The sequence below is a fragment of the Microtus ochrogaster genome, chromosome 18, assembly GCF_000317375.1.
Source record: "Microtus ochrogaster isolate Prairie Vole_2 chromosome 18, MicOch1.0, whole genome shotgun sequence".
NCBI lineage: Eukaryota > Metazoa > Chordata > Mammalia > Rodentia > Cricetidae > Microtus > Microtus ochrogaster.
This window is the reverse complement of record NC_022020.1, coordinates 37,182,601-37,199,520: the sequence shown is the minus strand read 5'-3', so window position 1 is coordinate 37,199,520 and position 16,920 is coordinate 37,182,601. Positions and strand designations below refer to the sequence as shown.

The following is a 16,920-nucleotide window of genomic DNA, read 5'->3' as shown; positions in this document are numbered from 1 at the left end:
CAGGCTGACCTCAAACTCATTGAGACTTGCCTGCTTCAGCTTCCCAAGAGCTGACATTGAAGGTGTTCACCACCTCACAAGGCTTTCTACTCTTCTCTTCAAATGCCAGTTAAAGCCTGGACACGCATTCCTCAACACTATGAACTTCTTTTCACTTTTCCTGAAGCTGCTCCCCACACTTGCCATGTGGTGCTTGTCCTCCATTGCTGACCCAGCTAGTTTTCTCAGATACTAAATTTAAAGGGAGTATATTTCTCTCTTCTTTTCTTCTCCCCACTCCTAGCAGGCACCAAGACTTACAGCTTGCCTGCTCTGTTGTTTGTCTCTCAAACTCTAGTAAAAAATTTCTTCAAATTTTCTCACTGCAAAAAATTAACAATATTAACAATTTTGATATCATTTAGAAGTAGGTTTCATTTTTGAATTTTTCATCTTAAACCTGTCATCTTTGTGTGTGTTTGAGGGGTGGTGCTCAAGCAGAGCAAGTGTACTTAGGCCAATCTGGGTCTGTCATGTTGGGATTACAAATATACCCATATTTTTAAACCTGGGTTTAGAGATTAATTAACCTCAGATCCTTCATGCTATATGACAAACATTTTACTGTCTGAACCATCTTGCCATCCCTTTATTCTCATTTTTAGCATATGGCTACAATGTCCAGAATTTAAAAAGTGCATGAAAAAAGTATATTTTCACAGTTCATGAAATCTCATGGAAAATGATGAAAAGTTAACTGAAACCACAGTAAGAAACTACCAACAGTAAGGTGCAGAACTCTAAGGAATACTTCTCAAAAGAGAAGTGGGTATTGCAGAAGAAAGTATTTGTAAGAAAAAATCTGGAACAAATAAATAATGTACTTAATAATATCTGAGACTTAATAACTGACTTGATTAATACAGTGTAACTGCTTACTGGATTTTAGTCTTCAGGAGAGAAATAACCCAGTTTGGTTTGCCTGTGTAATTAAAACTGATAGCCAAGAAATTTTAGCTCTGTTTTTTCAACTTTTCTTCATGCAAGTTAACAATAAGATAGCTAATTAAAAAAGAACTTTTATTATAAATGTTTTTTTATAATAAGACACTATCTAATAATTACCATTTTAAATACTTATTTCTTTAAATTATGGACTTCCACAAAGTCAAGTGTCCACATTTTTCAAATCAATACACCCATGTAAAGAGCACTCACTTACTCTCAGATTCCATCTATTGTATACTTAAAGTATAGGTAACTGGGCTGGGGATAAGGCTCAATCATAGAACACTAGCTTAGCTTGATTAATCACCAGGACAGCTTCAAAAAAAAAAAAAAAAAAAAAGTCTAGAAAAGAGATCAGGTAGTAGGGAGGAACTAAGAGGAAAGTAGCTTAAATTGAGGAAATTCAATTTGCTTTGATTTGTGTTGTTTGTCTATTTCCTGGTTAAGAGTAATAAGCTAAAAAGAAAGGCTATATGTCTATATTCAAGCTATTCAGGAAGCTAAGGCAACAGGAGACCTTGAGCAGGGAATTTCAAGGCCAGCCTAGGCTACTAATAATACATAAAAATAAATGCACACATTCATAGACAGAAGAGATAACTATTTATGTTGCAAAAAAATCAACCTGATATACAACTTGAGATGTATTAATTTATCTTTATAAACTATGTAACATCAGCTGCATATTTCTCATTACATCAAAATATTTCCTTACCTGGATCCAATAAAATGCTTTCTTTCCCCAGACTTTTCTTCTCAAGGTTATTCAAAATGAAATCTTCTTGAAAAACATGAAGCAACTGGGTTTTTCTGCCATGCTGAGATAAATAAATACCAATATAAATTGACATATATGTCATTTAACTAATCCTAAATAGCAGAAAAATAATACTTACAAGCTTGGTAATGGGATCTAATGCAATAATGCAGCCTGGCCTGGCGGTTGACTGCTGACTGACAATGTTAAACACTTCACCAACATATTTCTGTTAAAAAAAAATTCCTTTAGTAAACAAATTCAAAAGTAACTAAAAACAAATATGAAATATTTCAACCACAATAAAGATAAATACAAACTCAAGTAGATTTAAACATATTCTTTTGTAGCACGAATTCTAGTTGGTCTTAATAATAAAAACTCAGAGTCAGATATTAGGAGTTAAAAGCTGAAGGATCAGAGAAGCAGTGCAGCCAGTCACTAGAGAGACCTTTACCTCTCCAAAATACTCAGACTGAAAGGGTGAACCTGTCCTCAGACTGCATCTCCAGACAGCGTCTGTCACCACCAAATCTCAGGCTGCAATGAGTTCCTGTCTATCTGGCCTTATATTCCTCTCTCCACCCAGCCATATCACTCCTATATCCATTTCCCTCGTGCTGGTATATTCCACCACTCCCTAACTACTAGTGGATTAGCTCTGCACTCTGATCTTGAGGCAAGCTTTATTTGTTAAAATACAAACAAAATATCACTAGTTTCTCTCAACCATAAACATTATAGGGTTTTACCTTAATAGAAATTACACAGAAATGAGTAGAATTACAGATCAATAGGTATAGAGGGGTTAAAAAAGGCAACACTAGGCAACAAAATATTTTATACCAAACAAAGTGAAAGACTGCTTTCAACTTTCTGGATATACTCTAAGTAATGCTTTAAAAATATCAATCTTTCAGAGTAACATGTTTGTTTTGTTGTTATGCTGAGAATAAAACCCAAGGCTCTGTGCATGTTTAACATACTATCTTTCACCAAGCTACAGCCCTTATCTAAGGTTATTATTAGCCATCATAAGGATATTTTCTTTTTGATAAATACTCTAGTTAAATTTCAAGGTAACGTGTGTGTGTGTGTGTGTGTGTGTGTGTGTTTGTGTTAGCGGGACCAAGAATAGAACTTAGGGCCTTACTTAAACTAAACCAAGTGGTCTACCAACCAACTCAAAGGAGCTAAAGCATTAATCTTAATACTTACAATGTAGACCATATTAGCTAATGATGTAAGCTAGCATCTTGTTTCTATAGGCTCATTTTTAAAAAGAATTAAATTTTTAAAAATTATGTGTTATGTATGTATGGGTATGCGCCTGTGATTGCAGGTATCTGCAGAGGACCAGCAGTGTTGAATACCCTGGAGCTAGACCTTCAAGTGATTGTGATGTTGCAAGTACTGGGAACTAAACTAGGGTCCTTAGAAGAGCAGCAAGTGCTCTTAGTTGCTGATTCACCTCTCCAGTTCCTTTTCCCACCATTCCAATTTTTTGTTGTTATAACTGTTGAGTATGTATGTGTATATATATGCAAAAGATGAGGGGGAGACAAGAGGAGAGACAAAGTGACAGAGAGACAGTGAGTGAGAGCCAACACTCATGTGCCATAGTATCTCTAAGGAGGTAGGAAGGCAACCTTGGGTGTTAGGCCTTGTCGTCCACCTTATTGTAAACCAAACTAATTGGTTAGCAGGTTTCTTACAGATGTATGCACTACAGTGCCCAGCTTTGTGTGGTTTCTGGGTCAGGCTTGTGTAGTAAACACTCTGCCCACTGAGTAATATCCTTAGTCCAAATATGCTGACCTATTGAGCCACTTACATCCTTACATACTGTGAAATTCAGTGTTCATCTTATTTCTCACCTTTCAATAGCATTTGATCCTAGTGATCCTATGAATACTTCATTGAGCTTCTATAAAATACCATATAAAACATATTTTAATAATACAATGAACTATTTAATACTTCTATCATTTATTTTTTCTAACTATATTCCCTTCTTCTACAATTACATCTACCTCTGCAACTTTAAATTTGTCAGTATTCCTTATTATTGTTATGTTTTTGTTCTGTTTTGAAATGGGGGTCTCTCTACATAGTCCTGGCTGTTCAGGAACTTACTATATAGACCAGATTGCCTAGGAATTCACAGAGGTCCACCTTTCTCTCTCTCCCAAGAAAGGTATGTGTCACCACACCTGGCCTCAGCTGCTTATTTTATATGTTCAGTCCATACATTCTTCCAAAACCCAAAAGGCAACTTTATTGGATTGCTTGGATGACAAACAGGCATCTCAAAACAAGTATGTCAAAAGAGGAATCTTAAATCCCCCAATTCTTCCAAACCTTCTAGCTGTACATTCTTATTTCAACCATAGCAATGCTACTTTACATCTAAAATCCTGTCCAATCCTAACTATATACCTTCAAAATACATTTAAAATCAAGCTATTTTTAAACATTTCTAACATTAACCCTCATAACCAATCTTGGCTCCATATCATTCTCCTAGACTAGGGTTACAACTTTTTAAATTGGTCTCTCTTATTCTACTTTTTTCTTTTCTTTTCTTTTTTTGAGACAGGGTTTCTCTGTAGCTTTGGAGTCATTCTACTTTTTTTCACACATAGTGGCATCACAGTTGTCATAGTGACCTATTTAAAAAACCTACATAAAATAATTTTCACACGGGCATAACTTGCAATGGTTTCTTGCTGTGAAATATTCCTTTACACTGTGAAGATATGTCACTGTGATTGCCTTAACAAAAAGCTAAATAGCCAAAACCTAGGCAGGAATTTGGGGGCAGAGAGAATGCTGGGAAAAGATGAAGATGCCAGTGAGACACAGAGGAAGCAACATGGGCATTACAAATTAAAGGGAACCCAGTCATGTTAAAAATAAACAAAAAAAAAAAGATTAAAAGATTTAAAAGATATGGGTTAATTTAAGTTATAAGAGTTAGTTAGAAACAAGCCCAAACTATTCATAACTAAATGAAGTCTCTGTGTGGTTCTTCAGGAGCTAGATGGTGGGACAGAGAAAGACTCACTATAGTTTTTATGTCATTAGGCAGAAGTCCAAGTTACTGAGATAAAGTATAAGGCCCTCAGAGGATCTGAGCAGGTTACCTTTCTGTTTTAATTTCTGACTACTCTATATTCCTTTAATCCACAATGATCTCCTTAGTGTGCTATTATATAACCAACATATTTTGGCTGCAGGGTCCATGAACAGGTTAACTTTCCTTCTGGATCACTCTTCCTGTAGACAGATGTCTAGATCACTCTACTCCTCCAAATCTTTATAAAGTGTTTCCATACACAGTAACTTAAGGGACACTCCCTACTTCCTTTGCAACATTGTTTCTCTCCACAGAACTCGTTAATGAATGCATTTTTATTTAGTTCCCTTCAGCCAGCTATATCTTGCTTCACTACAATGAACTTTGTGGTATCAGCTTGATTTCACAGCTAAATTCTCAGCAGTTAAAACAATATCTAATAAACAAAAGGCCCTCAATAAATATCTTTCTCTACTAAATAATGTGTATGTATACATACATATACTTTGCAAAACACTGTGTTTTGTAAAATTATACTGTAAAAAGAACTTAGAATCAAGAAGACTAGAATAAACCAAGGGCTCTACTACTTTACAACATTAAAACAACTAGTAACTGTTAGTTCCTTAAGCCAGAGTCTCCTAAGCAGGAAGCTTAGGCACAGCCTGAAGGCTACCTCAGGAGGTATTTAAAAACACCAAATAAACATGATATGCTGTCAAATGCTTACAATTGGAACACATAGGAATCTGAAGTAGGGTCTCTTCCACAGTAAATGGCATCCAAAAACTTGCCTGAGTTGCAACCAAGCTGTGGCCATTTTCTTTTCATGTTTAACACTGAAATTCCACTTTAACTAAACAGAAACCAAAAACTTCTACTACAAAAGGTAGTCCCCATTTATTTCTGAGCAAAGAAACACACAGCTAGACTTTCCTTTCTTTTTTGTCAGAGGGAGGGGCTGGGATTTGAACTAATGGACCACAGCATGTTAACACTGTACTCATCCAGAGCTAAATACCAAACCTAAAATGAATGGGCTTAACTTAAAAACATTACATAAGTGAATGTGAAAAAAATATATTAAAAAAAGAAAACACTTATCTGTCATGAATTATAGGTCACAGTTCTAGCACACGCCAAGAAAGTATAGATTAAGTATCTAAAAACATCATAAAACTAGTACTTACAGAAATTTCAGGGTTGGAAAGCTCATATAAAAGTTTCTTGGCATCAATAACTGCTTCATATAACCTCAGATACTGTCCATCACTAGCTACAAAGCATGCACTAGGAGAGTTGCAGTATGCACCTAGAAAGTATTTATAAACATTTAAAATTTAACTTTTGAGCAAGAGTGCCTGAAAATAAAATTACTAAAATAAAATCATAGTATGCTTACCTAGACAGTAACTGGGTATAAGAGTAGGGAGCCATGCCACATTGGAAAAGGCAGAAACATGAAGAGAATTAATCCGGGCCAGCTCAGATACTCCTCCAGAAAAGGATAATGGCCCAACTGGATCAACCCTCCAAAGAATAAGCTCACTATATATTGCATTGGGATCTTGAAATGCCGTATCAACATTGTTTTTATTTTGCTGAGTCAAGGAACAGTCTTCAGTATTTACAGTGTCATGAGCATGCTTTTGGTTACCCACATTTGGTGTCCTTAATGCATTATGATGTGAAGTTGTCAGTAGTAATGGTAATACTGAGTGGCAAGCTAAATCATTAAGATGAAAACGGTGACCACAATATCTGGATTTGTGAGAAATACTAAGAACTGTAGAAAAAGCAGATTCCTCAGCAAAACTAACCAGCCACTGATTCAAAGATCCATCAGCATGCTTTGAAATCATCATAACATTAGGAGTAAAAATACTTAATTTTAAACTGTTCGATGATTTACTGTGACCAGATGAGATAAGCATTGATGTGGAACGAGTGAGGCCAGAAGGTTTCTGTTTTCCTTGTTGAATAGCCAAGTCAACATTCTTTGTACAGGCATACATAACTATGCTCTTACAGAGAGAGTTTGCATCACCTGTGGGGAAAGCTACAGGTATTCTGGAAACAAAGGACACCTAGAATTAAGAAAGTAAACATTAGAAAATATATTACATAAAAACATATCACAAAAAGTTTTCACACAAAAAAAGAAGTAACTCATCATAGACGATTAACAAACAATACCTGTACTTGACGAAACATACCAGGCTGGTACTCATCCAGCCAATCTACATGCCAAACTAGTAAAGAACCATCCATGGGATGAATACTGAAAAGCATGTCTGCATTTTTACTCCACTCAGACAGAAGCACTTCAATCTGATGATCGATGGCAGCTGACGATAATGGTGTAATACTCGAGTTTGGTAACATTTTATCTTCACCCAATTCCCTTTTCTCATGATTTATTTTTAAATCATCAACATCATCATCCATTTCTATAAGCAAAAGAGTTCATGAACCAAGTAAATACAATAAAACTATCACTACAAATTAAGACAGAATTTTCTAAATAAATCCAAAGCGAGAAGCCATATTTTCTGTATTAAGAAGAAATAAGGCAACAAAGTAAACCTAGTTATCAGGCAGCTTCCAGAGCTGTTAACATATACAAACATGGATTTCTTTACTTCTTTCAAAATCCAAGCTCTAGGCCCTCTCCTCAACTCCTGGATTAGGAATATGGAGAATTATTTTAAAGAGGCAATTAAAACCTTTTATCAGATTGAAATGAAAAATAAGCAAAGACTTATAAATTATAAATAAGTTTGAAAATGAGACCACATAGGGCTCTGTGATTGTTTCTTGTCAATGCAATCAGAGTGGAAGTGGTATGTGTCAATGCTGAGCCACGGCAGAGAAACAGTCTATCTTCACCCTGCCTTTTTTTCCTTCTCCACTTTCAATGGTAGGATGAACAAAGGGGGTCTAAGACCCTAAATACAATGCTGTGTGGTGTTATTGGTACAGTGTTTCTCAATGCTCATGTATATATAGATCAACTATATATGAACTGCAGATTCAGGTTGTGTAGCATATGAGACTATGTATTTGATGTCATGATTCTACAAATAGTTCATAAAGCAACAAAGACTTAGTGGCTGATAAATCCAAAAGAACAGAAAGCTCTGAAAAAAAAAAAGTGACATGAGCAAGAGCATCCACACAGTTATTAAATGAACTAATCTACATTTACACTAAGTCAGAACAATCTTGAAGATTATCTTACAATATGTAATTTTATCCTTATATGAAAAATATTTATGGCTGAAAATTTAAAATTTCATCCTTCTTAAATCTTTACCTTCATCAGATTTTATATCTGCCTGAATAGAATCTTCTACACTGGCCTCAGATGAAGGCTGTTCAAAACTTTTTCTAAGTTGCTGTAAGAAGACTTCCATGGACAATGTAAAATGCAGCTCTTTATTGTTTAACCAGTGTACCACAAAAGGTCCACACTTCTCTTCATTTTCATTTAACCTTAAAGATGTAATAGATGGAAGAAGTGGAATGTCTATAAAGAAAAACAAATCACAAAATTTAAATTTGAACAACTGTAACAGAATAACATTTATACGTTCTATTTTCATTACGGACATAATACCATTTATTTGAGAAAGATTTAACTACTTTTAAATTTAACTTAAGAGTTATTTTTTTATAGTCAGAAATTGGAAACAGCCTAGATGGCCATTAGCTGACAAAGGGATAATGAAAAATTTGGTATATTTACACAAAAGATTATTCAACTGTTTAATAAAAAAATAAATTTGCAGGTAAATGTATAAAGCTGGATATTCATTCTGAGTGATATAATCCACTCCACAAAGGGCAAATACTACACGCTATCTCTAATATGTGGATGTTAACTTTTAACTTTTTGATACGTGTGCTAAATTCAAATAACCAGTTGTTAGGAACTACTATGGGACCGGGGGACAGGGAGGACTTTTTTCATGATAAAAGATCTTTAAAAATCAATAGAATACTCTGTTCAATTTATCTGTAGTTAATATAGAAGTGAAAACAATAATATTTGATAAATGATACATGAAAGAATCATTCCCTTCATTCTATCAACAAAGGCAAGTTCTAATACCTCCAATGCAAGAGCTCCTGGTTATACCTATACATCCATTAACATAATCATTTTAATTATATATTTACTTATATTTATCTGGTTACAGACTTCAAGAGAGAAGGATGACAGCTGTGTTCAGTGCTGCTTTCCCTCCAATTCCTAAAATTATCTCCAGGTTTGACAATGGTATAGAGTAAGATACTAAATGCCCTGAACAGCTGAATTAATTACCAATCTCATTATTCCTGGGTAGAGTCAGGGACTGAAAGGGTACTTCTCCAAGAAGTTATGAAAAAAGTTTTTCATTTTTGGTTTACACCAATCCAGACGAAAATACAAAACCTTTTGTATTATATTGTCAATTGACAATAAGCATTGCTGTTGTCATAAGAGATAATATTGCTGACTTTTACCAAAATATTAAGAAAGTTGAAGCACTTTTGCATCAACAGCACACTCAAAGAACATGTTATTTTTTTATAACAAACTTTCATGAAGATATAAGGACTAGAAATATAAGAGAACATGTTATAAACTCCTCTCCTATGGCTATAGGTAAAAATCAGTAGGAAACTCAATCTAAGCAGTGCAGTGGTGGCACACGCCTTTTAACCTTAGCATTTAGGAGTCAGAGGCAGGCCTCTGTGAGTTTGAGCCCAGCCTGGCCTACAGAGATTGCTTCAGGATAGCCAGAGCTGCTGAACAGAGAAACCCAGTCTCAAAAACCAAAGAGGAAACTGGGCGGTGGTGGTGCATGCCTTTAATCCCAGCACTCAGAAGGCAGAAGAAGATAGATATCTGTGAATTCGAGGCCAGCCTAGTCTATGACAGCCAGTTCCAGAAAAGCCAGAGCTACACAGAGAAACCCTGTGTCGAAAAACCAAACCAAAACAAAACAAAAACAAAAAACCCAGAGAGAGATAGAAGAGGGGAGAGAAGAGGAAATAAGATTAGACCTGTATTTTCAAAAACATAGCATCTAGGAACATTAATCCAACAAATCAAATCTACAAAGAATTCTCCATATAGCCCAAATTAACAAGAATATTATGCTTTGACATGCTCTATGTTTTTGGCTTAGTCTATTTTCTATTGCTATGAATAGAAAACATAACCAAGACATCTTTTATAAGAGAAAGCATTTTAACTGGGGTCTTGCTTAGTTTCAGAGGTTAGAGCATTATCATTATTACAGGGAGCATGGTAGCATGTAGGCAGGCAGACTGGAACTGGAGAAGTAGCTGAGAGTTCTACATCCTGTTCTGTAGAGAAAGTCTGGGATGGCAAGGCCTTTTCAAACCTTAAAGTCTACCTCCAGTGACACATTTCCTCCAACAGTGACACACCTAATCCTTCCAATCCTTTCAAACAGTGCTTCCCTGGTGCTGAAACATTCCAATATGATCCTGTGTGAGCCATTCTTATTCACAGCACCAGTTTTCTGAAGGACGATTAATAAAAACTTAGGGTAAAAAATTGGGGTTCAACCTAAAGATCCCAAAAATAAAACAGCCAGCCACTGGCTCTTACCTCGACTTTGGTCTGAAATGGCGATCCTGCATCCTGGAATCTCTGAAAGAAACTGTATCTGAGAGTTGCCCCCCCCACACACCCCCTCCCCGTTTGTTATTCTCTCTAGAGCTGGAATTAAAATGTGCAACACTAGGATTAAAGGCATGCACCACCTGATTTCTACGACAATTAGTGTGGCTACTGGGATTAAAGGTGTGTGTTACCATAACCGGTCTGTAAGTCTGACCAGTGGGACTGTTTTACATTCACATCTTCAGGCAGACTTTACTTATTAAAATACAATTGAGACACCACTACATTTCCCCTTTTTGTCTAAAAAAAGGCTATAAATAATATAAGAAAACTATATGCAATAAGTACTGTGATATATAATATATACAGGCAATAAATACATGAGCAATGTCTAGACCATTTGTATTTGACAAATTCAGAAGAAACATTTCATATCTGTCTTCTCTTGGTGAGTCCAAAGTCTTATACCTAATTTATTTTTTATTATAACTTGCTTTCTGTGTCTGATAAACTCTAACTAATGCTATCTAATCTTCAACTCCCTCACAGACCAAAGCAGGAAATAATACTAAATAAGGAACCAGGAAATACAAGCAAGTGACTTCCAAAAAATGTGAGTAATGACAGAAATAGCTGACTGCTTGAATGGCCATCCAAAGTTCCTCTGCATCGTTGAGGCACCCATATTTGGCTACAGTTCTAGCATATTTGATAGACTATGAAGCAGGATATTTTGCGTCCTGCTTATCTAATTATGATAGCATAAAGTCAGTAGTTGAGGCAGGGGCATTTTCTTGCCTAGTGGCTTCCTTTTGCCACAGAGAAAGTAAATTCATGTGGAGTTTTATCGATGTCCATTATCTTCTCTGAACTATATTGGTGCTGCCAGGAACAAATGAATCATTGTCATAAAAAAGAACAACTTAGGTTATTAAAACATCTTAAATGCCATATCCTATAGATCTCTGAAGTGTTTGAAGATGACATATCTATCTAAATTACATCTTTGTCTGACCTTGAAAACACACCTAATGTTACTACAAGATTGATTATACTAGGTGATTAACTACTAACTATATTTCTTAATTATCCTAAACAGTTGATAATAATAATTTTCAAGGACTAGAAATTTAATTACATTGTTAAATGAGCTGAAATTTGTTAAATGAGCTTGAACAAGAGTAGAAATGTATGTAAAATTATTTTAACAAAATTAATCAAGCATGTATCAATATACAAAATATGTGTACAAGATACAAAAGTAAAACCAATGTAAACCATTTAAAACTAATAGTTCCTTTTAAAAAGTATAGAATGAGCCAGGTAGTGGTGGCACATGCTTTTAATCCCTGCACTCAAGAGGCAAAGACAGGTGGATCTCTGTGAATTCAAGGCCAGCCTGGAATATAGAGTGAGTTCAAGGATAGGCACCAAAGCTACTTAGAGAAACCCTTTCTTAGAGGAAAAAAACCAAAAAAACAACAACAACAAAAAAAAAAACAAGAAAAAAAAAGCATAGAATGTATGGGCTCCAGTTGTTGGTGTGTCACGCTCAATGCAAAGAAGAATAAAAGTAGTTTTCTTTATAAAGTTAATTTTATTGCTTCTGGGAAAATTGCTATTAATCTCTCCTAAAAAATTAGCACAAACTCTTTGCCAGGGTTCACTGCCTTCCCATAATTTAATTTCACCAGTATTAAAAGGCACTATAAACTCTGCTGGGTCTATTCCTACTAGTTGACAAAGTCTCAATTTTTCTTTTATAATTAATTCAGAGACCTTTTCCCCATAAGTTTGTAATTTTTTACTTGGTTTAGGTAGTAAAAGATCCATTCTAATTTAATATTTGCCCTCTGCATTAAAATTCCTTTTGGGGAAATTCTGGAAGGCAATATGACTAGAATACAATTAAGATTTGGATCCTCCCAATCTACATGTGCCTCCTGTGATCTCTTCAAAAACAGTTAATTCTTTCTCAGCTTCAGCTGTCAATTCACCATTTAAGGTTTTGTTTAAATGAATTATTAGGTCAGGTGTTATGCTACCAGCGGATTTTAGACTGGAAATGTCTCCAGATAATTGTTGAAAGTCATTAAGAGTTTACAACCATTCTTTCCTAATTTGTGCCTTTTGTGTTCTAATTTTCTATAAACCTATTATAACCTAGATAATTGACAGAATCTCCTCTTTGTATTTTTTCACGAACAATTTGTAATCCACATTTACTCAAAAAATTTTACTTTTTCAAACATTCTTTCTAAAGTATCTAGAGTTGAATCAGATAGCAAAATGTCATCCATGTAACGGTAAATTATAGATTTAGGAAACTGTTTACATATTATTTACAATGCCTGAATTACAAAGTATTGGCATAGGGTGGGGCTATTAAGCATTCCCTGTGGGAGGCCAGTTCATTGATCTCTCCTAGCAGACTGAGGAATATTAAAATTAGGCATGAAGACAAATTTTTCTCTATCCTTTCCTTGTAAAGATATAGTGAAAAAAAAAAAAACCAATCTTTTAAATCAATAACTGTAAGAGGCCATCCTTTAGGTAATAGGGAAGGCAAAAGAAGTCCAGACTGTAGTGGGCCCATAGGTTGAATTACCTTGGTGACAGCTCTTAGATCTGTCACTATTCTCCATTTACCAGATTTCTTTTGAACAACAAATACAGGAGAATTCCAAGGGCTGGTTGATTCTTCAATATGGTGAGCATCAAGTTGCTCCTGTACCAGCTGTTCTAAAGTCTGCAGTTTCTCTTCTGTTAAAGACCATTGGTTAACTCATATTGGTTCCTCAGTTAACCATTTCAAAGGTAGGGCCTTTGGTACCTCTAAAGGTTTGGTATTTGCTGTATGTTCTTGTACAGCCTGAATGGCTGGTGACCGTTTTTAATAATACCTTATAATATCCTTCCCAGAAATATGCATTTCTGTGACTGCAGGCATGTTAATCTTGGTATTCCATTGCGGTAGCAGGTTATGACCCCATAAATTCACTGTGTTATTAGCCACATATGGCCTCAGCCTTCCCCTCTGTCATTCTGGCCCTATGCATTTAATCTATCTTGTGCTTTGTTTCACTTGAGACAGGGTTCCAATTCCCAGGAATTGAACACCTGCCTCTTGAAAAGGCCAATTCGGATGCCAAGATTCTGGAATAATAATAGTCACATCTGCACCCATATTCAGTAATCCCTCAATTACAATGTTATTTATTCGCACTCTTAACTTTGGTCATTGATCATTTATAGAAGTCTGCCAAAATACATGTGTCCTATTTCTTATTGAAATTTTTGATTCATCCTCCACATTTAATCCACTATCCAGAACAATATAATTTTTTTACAGCAGGCACTGAATTTTTTGATTTTCCTGGTGAGACATGTCCTCTACAGTGACTGGGAATGACTGGACCACATTTTACCCGGGGGCCTCCAGAAGCCCCCTGTAAGGAGTTTCCCAATTGTACAAGGCTACCTTGTCTTTTGTCAATCAGCATTCATTGGTCCAATGTCAACCTTTGCCACATCTACATAATCCAGAAGGTTGAGACCATTGTTTTTTGTACTTCCCAGAAGAGACATCATTCCTAGGAATGCCTTGTCCCCAATCCCTGCTCAGATGTCCTATTCTACCACAATTAAAACATTTGGTATTTTAATGTCTCCTCATACCTCTGGAAGTTGCTTCTCAGACCCAAGCCTCATAATCATCAAATGTCTTAACATTCATTGTGTGCAGGATCCATTCATCCATTGGTGCTGATCTAACCTTTAAAGGTCCAAGTATCCTTTTGCATTCTAAGTTTGCATTTTCAAAATTCAGAGATTCAATAAGTACTTGTCTAGTTTCTGGGTCTGTTACTCCTTCTGGGTCTGTACAGCCATAGTTAAATGCTTGTAAAAAATCACTAAAAGGTTCTCTTTGGCCTTGTTTAAGGTTCAATTCTTTTTCCTGATTCTTGAATCCTGTCCCAAGACTTTAAAGCTGCTGTGTGGCATAGGGATAAAATGTGGTCATCATAAAGATCGTATTTCTGTGAATCAGCATAAGTATCCTCGCCAAGAATTTGATCTTGAAGCCTCAAATCCTTTTATTTTTTTCCCTGGTGTTTTAAAATGTTTGCTTCTTTTCTCCAATAGCATTTCCAAAGTAGTTGTGACCTGTCTTCCAGGACCAATGAAACTGATTGAAGCCAGTCATGTAGCCTTATTGCTTGAAGCAATAAGTTTCACCATCTCCCTAACAAATAGTGAATGTAAGCCTCAAAATACCACTGCTTGCTTAATTTCCTTTAGATCATTCATACCATAGGTTGCCATTTATAGCCTTTGAATCCTTTTGGGTATTTAGTAATGGATGGTTTGTCAGAGAAGATTACAGGGTGGGTAGCTAGAATCCTTGGTAAGTCATCTCTGATTCTGACACATACTGGTGAGACTAAATCCTATCCTTGTACCTCCAGTCCATGCTCATCAGTTCCGATAATTTCTTCACTCGTTTCAAATATTTTGACCACTGTCTTTTGTAAAGACTAAATCTCTTGACCTGTGAATTTTTCTAATGATTTCATTGACTCAAATAACCTCTGGTTCTCAATCTGCACGTATGATTCCAAGGTATGAAATTTTTCCATTAATGATAACTTCTCATCCTTGGTTATTATTTGGATGGCTTGCACAGTGCTTTCCTAGAGAGATATTCTATCTGCTAAGCTATATAACTTTTTAACTGATTTTGATTGTCAAATTCAACAGTATGAATTCTTTCAGATAAATTTTCAGCATCCTTTGACATGGATTGAATTTTTTTTCTGTCAAATTAATGTTATCCTTTTCAATGGTATTAATTTTTTCAGGTAACTTTTGATTTTCAATGGTATAAACCCTGTCAGCTAGCTGTTTATTAGTCCATAAAGACTGTATCATTTCTAAAAGTGCCTTAGCTCTGTTATCAAACCATTTTTATAAAAATATAATACGAAAAATGAAGCTAAGTCCCAATATTGGAAAAATAGATGCATAAGAAAAACCATATAAGACTTGTAGAATATCATCTATAATATAAGCAAAAAGTTATTAAATTCCTGGATGGTGATACAGTCTGCCGTCATAACTTTCAAATTTATTGAAATTTATTAGGAGATTTCAGTGAATTTTTATCTGGGAACACAAACCAGAAGCTGAGCAAGTTGCCATGTGGCAGGGAAAGCAGAGGGGGTAGAGGGAAGTGAGTGCAAATTGGGTAAAACCACTTAGTAGGTGAAATCAAATCAGGCAGGCAGGGATGGGAGACCTTAGGCTGCAGACTTTCTGATCTGGTCCTGGTAGGCGTGGAGTCGGAATCCACATGAATTTGTACCCCAAAACTTTGGGTACCAAATGAAGCATGTTTAATAAAAACTCAGGGTCAGAAATTGGGGTTTAAACTGAAGATCCCAAAAGTAAAACAGCCAGCCACTGGCTCTTTCTTCAACCTCAGTCTGAAATGGCGATCCTGACTCCTGGAATCCCAGAAGGAAACTGTGTCTGGGAGCTTTCTTCCCTCCATTTGTATTCCGCTCTGGTGTTGGAATTAAAGGCATGCACCATACGATTTCCATACTGGGATGAAAGGTGTGTCATTGTGGCTACTGCAATTAAAGGTGTGTGTTACCATCACCTGGTCTGTAAGGCTGACCAGTGGGACTGTTTCACTCTCAGATCTTCAGGCAGTCTTTATTTATTAAAATACAATTGAAATGCCACTACAATTTCTCTTGGTGACTTACAATCTAAAGAAAGTTTTAATTGTCTTTATTGAAAGCATGTCAAAGAGATGCCATACTTGAACTGAGAGTTTTTATATCAATAATTTCTTAGGCTTTTTTCATTAATATGAGAAATCAAGTTTTCTTTAATTCTTGTAATATTGCTGAATTTTTAATTTATTTCATTTTTTGAGGTAATGTAATCAAACCAAGGACCTCATTCATATCATTGAGTATCTAATACTGTTCCTCACTCAACAGGGGCCTTCAAAATTATGCCACTGACCTTATAGGTAATTGTATTTATAAACAGTCAATAAATGTATTTGATAAAGGCGGTCATTCCAAAACTGAAGTAATATTTTAATAAAGATAAATATACTGATATTGATATTTTCTTGGCTCGCGGATACTTTTACAACTAGGAGTACTGTCGACTAAATAAATGCCATGATCAAAAGTAATTTTTAATCCTACGAAAAGTACCTCTATGCTTTGACTTAGCAGAGCTCATTCTGGTGGGAAAAATTCTATTCAAGTAATTAACTGATAATGTGATTGCTAAATTTCCTTGAAAAGTACAATACTGCTATTTCCAGCTCCATGGAAATTGGTTATATTTAATTGATGCTTAAGAATATTCTATAGTCTGTATAACCCCAGCAGCACAGACATTAAGGGCCTCATTGAATAAATGGGACCT

The 16,920-nt window shown here is 35.5% G+C and overlaps 1 protein-coding gene across 5 annotated transcripts in view; it reads right to left on the bottom strand.

Annotated features, from left to right (window-relative positions):
- Dmxl1 (Dmx like 1) overlaps window positions 1-16,920 on the bottom strand; it is a 145,570-nt gene that overhangs the window by 95,686 nt on the left and 32,964 nt on the right. For all 5 annotated transcript variants that reach the window (XM_026783594.1, XM_026783595.1, XM_005356086.2 and 2 more), the window contains 6 exons: window positions 8,140-8,352; window positions 7,020-7,273; window positions 6,226-6,910; window positions 6,014-6,135; window positions 1,884-1,973; window positions 1,703-1,805 (listed from right to left, as the gene is read on the bottom strand). In XM_026783594.1, coding sequence (XP_026639395.1) covers window positions 1,703-1,805; window positions 1,884-1,973; window positions 6,014-6,135; window positions 6,226-6,910; window positions 7,020-7,273; window positions 8,140-8,352 — 1,467 coding nt within the window. The remainder of the gene's footprint in view (window positions 1-1,702; window positions 1,806-1,883; window positions 1,974-6,013; window positions 6,136-6,225; window positions 6,911-7,019; window positions 7,274-8,139; window positions 8,353-16,920) is intronic.